This window comes from Chanodichthys erythropterus, chromosome 9 (genome assembly GCF_024489055.1).
Source record: "Chanodichthys erythropterus isolate Z2021 chromosome 9, ASM2448905v1, whole genome shotgun sequence".
Lineage (NCBI taxonomy): Eukaryota > Metazoa > Chordata > Actinopteri > Cypriniformes > Xenocyprididae > Chanodichthys > Chanodichthys erythropterus.
In genome coordinates, this window is record NC_090229.1 from 27,093,755 (window position 1) to 27,100,856 (window position 7,102).

Here is a 7,102-nt window from a genome sequence, read left to right on the forward strand (position 1 = left end):
CCGATGTTGTAAAATATCTTGTTACATAGTTGAAACATTTGCCATCATTGTGAAATATTTATGCATATTGCATAGGCTAACTCATTCTTATTAACTATTCATAGTTTAGTTCAGTGTCGTGTTTTAAATAAAATGATAGTTGTTGTAATGTCTACCAGTGCTGGGTAGATTACTTACAAATTGAAATCAGTTACTGATTCCATATTACATGACAAGTTGTATATAAATAATTCATTACATTACACATTTAAGGTAATATAATCTGACTACATTTTGGTTACTTTTAGATTATTTTTGATTCTTAAAAAATGGTCAATTTTCTGAAGGTCTTGGTCTTGGCCGCATTTGGTCTCAGACTAAATGGACTCAGGATTTTATTTCAAGAGTAAGAACTCAACTGCCGGGATATCGCTAAATTGTCCCATTTCTTTAACATCATTCATATGATTGGATGTAAAACTTCCTGCTTCAAATGCAATCAATAGCTTATTTCTAATATGATTCATTTTGTTACTGTTGTGCCGGGTCAGAAATCAACAAGGGATTATGTAAAAAATGTCATCAAAATTAATACAAATGCCCACATAATTCAATATATGATTGCAAAAAAGTACTTGTATCTTGATATTTATATTATAACATATGATATAATTAGCAATATCACTAGAAAGAGAGCTGTTTTCACAAATATGAGCACAATTGCAAATGTGATATTTTTTTTTTTTTATTTTATTTTTTTTTTTTACAAAAGTTCAATAAAGAGAATTTTATTGTTAGTGACTTCAATTGATTGGTAACAGCTCTATATAGTGTCTTATTATTCTAATTGTAATTATTGATTAAAAATAAGACATTTTTCAGGCAGTAAATGTGGTTCTTTCAGATGAATTTGAGGAGTGCTAGTCTGTTCTTGGTCTTGACTCAGTCTCGACTAGCCTTGGTCTTGTCTTAGTCTCGTTTTAAGTGGTCTTGACTATAACACTGCTTTTGACTTAACTCGTTTATCACATTGATTTGCATATACCATACTGATACAAATATACAAAGAGATATATATATATATATATATTCATATATACATCAGGGTTTCCTAGACTGGTGTTCTGATGAAACTCCAGGGGGTTCTTGAGTTTAATGCAAACCTGTCTTTAACTTATGAACTTAAATTTTCAGAGGCTACTAAGTTACCAAGTAAATATATTAGGTCAAAGAGGTTCAGCTGACAAAAAAAGTTGGGGATTCCCTGCATTGGATGTAAAAAAGAAATGATGTTAAGACAAAAGCCTTCCAAAAATGGTATTCATGGTTAAATGACTCACTGACTGAGAATTCAAATAATAATAAAGTGTTCGTCAGGAGCTAATTAGATATGTGATGTTGAGAAAACACTTCTTAAAAGTGAAATGATTTCTATACATCCAGTGCTGTGTGACTCTCAGTTTTCGTTGATAGGCTCATGAATAATTTACCACCATTGTGAGAAAAACATGTAATCTGTAATCTGATTACGAGTATTTTAAAATGTAATATAATCTAATTAAAAAGTACTTTTTTGGAATCTCATTACATGATCCAGATTCCATGTAATTAGTTACTACCCAGTAGTGTGTCTTACTGATGACAACACAGAAAATCTCGCTCACTTTTATTCAGAAATTCAGTGAATGGCCTAGGTCAAAACAATAACAAAAGCACCCTGGTAGCAACAGACAAAGCAATAGTGACACATGGTAAAAACACTCACACTTGTGTGTTGCAACATTACTGTCAGACCCAAAATAGCTGTCACTGAATCATCTTTTATTTTTAGGCTCACTGAAGAGCCTGCGCCGAACGGAGCTGTGTAAATATGAATCCGCAGTAAAATGAAGCAAACAAATGAAGTGTCTTACTGATGTGATCTAAAACTTTGTTAAAAATAAAGTTCATCAGTGCTTTCTTAACATTAGGATGACAAGGAAAGGAATGCAAAGACTGTGTTTTTCCACAACTTGGCACTTCAAAACTTCTTGTATTCCTCAGAGGGGTTTCTGTCGTTTTGTTGCTGCGTTTGTATTTACCACTACATGACGTGCGTATCGATGGGCAGGGCTAAAAAGGCAATGGTCTAGAAGTAGGCATTGATTTTCTTCTGCAGAGGAGGGCTTTCATTACGCCATAATGTGACAAAATCCAAAACATGGCTTTTGGTAGCTTAGTTTCAATAAAAAAATAAAAAAAAAACTTTTAACTGACTAATGAGGAAGTTTCAAGTTGACCTCTTGTATGTCAAAAGGAAAATTTGATTTCTCAATCAATGACCTCTTTAACTTCTTTTATGCTTATTAATGCATTTAATAACTTCTGTCATAGAGGCATCAACATGAACATGGAAATATTACAAATAGTGGAAGGTAAACTCTAATTCAAATGCTTGTCATGTTTTTTCTGCTTCCTTTTTGGGGATCTTATTTTAAATTTAGATTGCTCATTTTGCAGTGGATTTTATGTGTCACTTCAAAGGATGTAATCACTGATTACAAAATAGAAGATGATTATTTTTAGGGCAATATGCAAATTAATGACCAGTCTTTAGATAGATCCTGTAAAAATAATTGTATTTTTATTTTATTGTCTGTATTTCTCAGTAGCTCAAGCAGACAGCCATACAACAGGAAAAATTCTTTATCATTTAAATGGATAATTTTATGTTTATGGTAAAACTTTTTTTGTTTTTGGGGGCCAATACCGATATTAGGGAGTAAGAAAAGTCTATCTATATATCGGCCGGTATTCTTTATGTGTATATTATAGGGGTGCAATGGTTCAAATTACTCACAATTCGGTTTTTAGCACAGTTTTAGGGTCACAGTTTCGGTACAGTTCAGTATATGTGCTATGTTCAGGGAAAATAGGAAAAAACTGTCAAATAAAGATAAAGAAAATAGGGACAAATAATCAAACTACAAGCAACAGCTGGTATTCCAGGTATAGTTTTATAGTAGTTTTCAGGTACAGAAAATGAATAAAATAATCAAATATAAAATAACACCGCATATTATCTTCACTGTATAAATTAAATCTCGAATACTTGTTCAATTAATCACTCTAAGTTAATCATTTTTTCATTTATATCCTCTGCAGACACACCAGCTATTTTAATCATTGACTCTTTTGCTTTCTCTCTCTCAGCTGTAAGGATCTCCCCAACTCAAGACATCAAGACCTCCACAACAGAATTCCCCAAATCAACAAGTTCCGTTTCTTCTTCTCGTCTCCTCACTTTCTCCTCCCCCACCACCCACCCAAGCCTACCCACCCTGCAGTCCGGCACAGGAGACTCTGCGGGACACAACAGCACAGCCTCTGCTCTAACAGTAGTGTCCTGGACTCAGTTTAACATCATCATTCTCGCCGTCATCATTGTGGTCGTCGTTCTCCTCATGGGCTTCGTCGGAGGCGTGTATACGTATCGTGAGTACCGCAACCGAAAACTGAATGCCCCGTTTTGGACCATTGAGCTGAAGGAGGACAACATCAGCTTCAGCAGCTACCACGATAGCATCCCGCACGCCGATCCCAACGGACTACTGGAGGAGGAGCCGTGCGTGGTCGCGGCCAATGGGCAGTTAGCGCTCGCCACTGCCGCCAACATGTACAAAGCGTGAAGTCATCGGTAGGATTGTATCTATTTTAAAAGGGATAAAATGAACATTCTGGTGTTTACCCACTCTCATGTTGTATCAAACCTGTATGACTTTGTTTTTTCTGTGGAACATAATTGTGAAGACCTGTTTTTGTGTTTGTACCGAAAGTCGTTGTGGTCCAACATCTTTTCTTTTGTGTTCCACAGAAGAAACAATGTTAAACATTTTTTGAACAACATGAGGATGAGTAAAGTAGCAAGTTTCATTTTCTGGTGAACTATCTCGTTAATTATGATGAAAGACGTTATAAAAGATGCCCTGGGAGCCAAAGCTATCTTCTTTGATTCTACACGCTATATAGCTCCCCATTGCTTCCTTTGTGATATCTTCATGCAAAGTGTTCTCTCGTAAAATATTTCCTGTAACATTAAAGAGGAATCAAGGAAATACAAGACAAGCCATTGACATGTTACGTCACGGTAGCCCTCAGACACAACAATTGATGAATTGCGAATATGTTGCCTCTTAAATGAGCCTGTGTTTGGGTGTAAGGACGCTAACTTTCAGTTGCTACTTCTACATACATGAAAGAGGACCCACATGCCAAGATAAAACTGCTGTTTGTATAGGAAACTCAAAAAGTTTTTTAGACTCACCCAATTGCACCGACTGAGAAATTTACTTTGGCTTTGGCAGAGGAAGCTCATTTAATCAGCAAGGAAACAAAGACTGCCAGTTAAAAGCCCTTGATATGGAAACCTGTGTGTGGGTACGTCTTTGACAGAGACTATTTCATATATCGATGGCGGCACTTTGCATTTCTTTGGAATGCAGTCTCGCTTCGATTTCCTCTTTACTCGATTCCTGTCACAGATTGGTACCAAACTGAACATGCTACATAACAGTCATACCTGTAACGCTAGCACCTGTTTCAGCCTTATTGTATTTATGTGTGTGAGTGGGTGTGTGGTTGGAGAGAGAGAGAGAGAGAGAGAGAGAGAGAGTGTGTTGAGTGTGGAGACAGTTTCAGATCTAACTGTGTAGAGCTGGATTCTACGCAGGAATGTACAAAAAGACTGGATTTCTTCTGCTGCATAGTTTCACGAAAACTGATCAAATGTTTGACACAATATTGTACTCACGAAAGCCATGTAAGTGTAAAATAACCCACGAGGAGCGTGTTCAGAAGACTTTGTGAAGTGGAAAGACTTTTTTGGGAACCTGTAAGGTACGACGGTGGACACATTGTTTTTTCCTCCATTTGTCTGCAAGGACCCTTTTAAATGTGATTCTTCAGGATCATTTTGATGATTTGGACAAAGGACTGGTGTTTGAACTGTTTTTTTTTGTTTTGTTTTTTTGTTCCTAATTCGTCTTGTTAATTCCTATTTATTTATCTTTTGTGTTTGTCTCTGTGGTCTTACTTTATCAATGTTTTTTCAATCTTCATGCTGCATTGTACAGTGTATCATACCGAATGCAAACTGTAGGCCGAGTTGTGAGCACAACCTCAAAGACGTGTTGGAAGTCTTATTTTCTTCTCTTATTTTCTTTCTAATTTATTTAGTCAGGTTACGTGTTAATAACTCACAGTATACAATGGGATTTTGGTGGAAAATGCTGTATTTTCTCATTCCTGAGCTGTCAAATGACTGAAAATAAAGGATTATTGAATCAAAGGTCATGCTTCAAAGAGATGGTATGTCACTTTTTGAAACTGAATGAGTGAATGGATTGCTTAAAAGGGGTATGACTTTTCCGATGTTAAAAAGACAATTTAACCAAAAACGAACATTCTGTATGTCACTCCAAAATAAAAAAGACAACTAATGTTAACTGTTTTGTCCATACAATAAAAAAAAAAAAGTAAATGGGACAGTGTATTTTTGGACCCCTCTGACTTTCATTGTATGGACAAAAACGTTAACATTAAAGTTCAACAACAGGAAGAAAGTAGTCATGCTGGTTTGTCTTGATATGAGGGTGGGTAAATGATGACAGGATTTTATTTTTGGGGTGACCTAACATTTTAAAATAATTCTCTTCACAATCTCCTGATAGCAATCATTAATAAAAGTTGTCTAAATGTATGGAAAATGTGCAGTGTGTTTGGAAATCCTTCTTGAAAATAGTCATTATTTCTGCAGAAATTAGACATTTTGCAATTCAGAAGAACTTTAGACATGCTTGGTTATCTTCATTTTTAAGATATCTTTATCTGTAATTGAATATATTTTATAGGTGCATAATTTTTCAAGAAAAAAAAAAAATTGAATCAAATTAGCTGACTAAATATTGCACTCTGATCACCCTGCAGCTGTGTGTTTGTTAGGTTTCACTGTACTTTCCCTAAAGCTTACTGTTGAAATCCAAATCATAAGGCATCTGATTTTACAATGAACTGAAAAAAATAGACAATTGGAAGTTTTTGTATTCAGCACAGCCTTTGTTTCTCAAGAATGTAGTTCTGTGCAGCTCAACTAAGAGTTTTTGTTACCCAACCCTTTTCACCAGAGAGATGTTGGTTGATGGCCAGACCTATAGTTGTCTGGAATCTTTATAGATACTGATATGAGTTGATTATGATCAAAGATGGAGTTTGCTTTCAAATGTGTGATTTTTTTCCTGAAAGGGGTGAATGTAACAGTGCTATTGTTCGGCTGTATCATGCTGATATACTACCATTTAAATTTTTTTTTTTTTTTTTTTTCCCCCCCAATACTTTTATTCAACAAGGAGGCATAATGTTGATCATAAATGAGAGAAAAGATATTTATAGTTACAAAAGATTTCAAATCCTGTTCTTTTGAACTTCCTATTCATCAAAGTATCCTAAAAAAATGTATCACATTTTCCATAAAAATATTAAGCAGCACAACTAATTTCAACATTGATAATAGTAAGAAATGTTTCTTGAGCACCAAATCATCATATTAGAATGATTTCTGAAGGATGTGACACTGAAGACTGGAGTAATGATGCTGAAAATTCAGCAATTAACATTTCTTAATATTGACATAATATTTCAAGTTATTATACTGTGCTTTTGATCAAATAAATACAGCGTTATTTAGCATAAGAGATTTCTCTTAAAAAAAAAAAAATGACACTGACCCCAAATGGTAGTGTATGTAGGTCAACAGCACCATTACAAGTGTTGCATTTATTCAACCGATCAACATTAACTTAATATTGAGTAAATTATATTTTAGACAGGATGCGTGAATGACTCACTCAGTCAACTGTCACCACCTATTGGCATAACTAGCCTACAGAATGAGTCACCGAAAATGTGTCCCACTAGTAAAGCACACAAGAGGACTGATGGGAAAACAGTTTTGTCCCAGACTTCCAGTGCTGCTATAGGCACTCTTGAAAATCTATCAAATTTGATGACCGAAATAAAATATAATACTTATTACCAGTGTTGGGAGAAATGCATTAGAAGTAACTCAAGTTACATAATCAGATTATTT

General features: G+C 34.9%; 1 protein-coding gene across 1 annotated transcript in view; it reads left to right on the forward strand.

Moving 5' to 3' along the window:
- si:ch211-158d24.2 (multiple epidermal growth factor-like domains protein 9) overlaps positions 1–5,257 on the forward strand; it is a 49,105-nt gene extending 43,848 nt beyond the window's left edge. Inside the window, exon 6 of the mRNA XM_067393959.1 lies at positions 3,172–5,257. Coding sequence (XP_067250060.1) covers positions 3,172–3,647 — 476 coding nt within the window. The 3' untranslated portion in view covers positions 3,648–5,257. The remainder of the gene's footprint in view (positions 1–3,171) is intronic.
- The last annotated feature ends 1,845 nt before the right edge of the window (positions 5,258–7,102 follow it).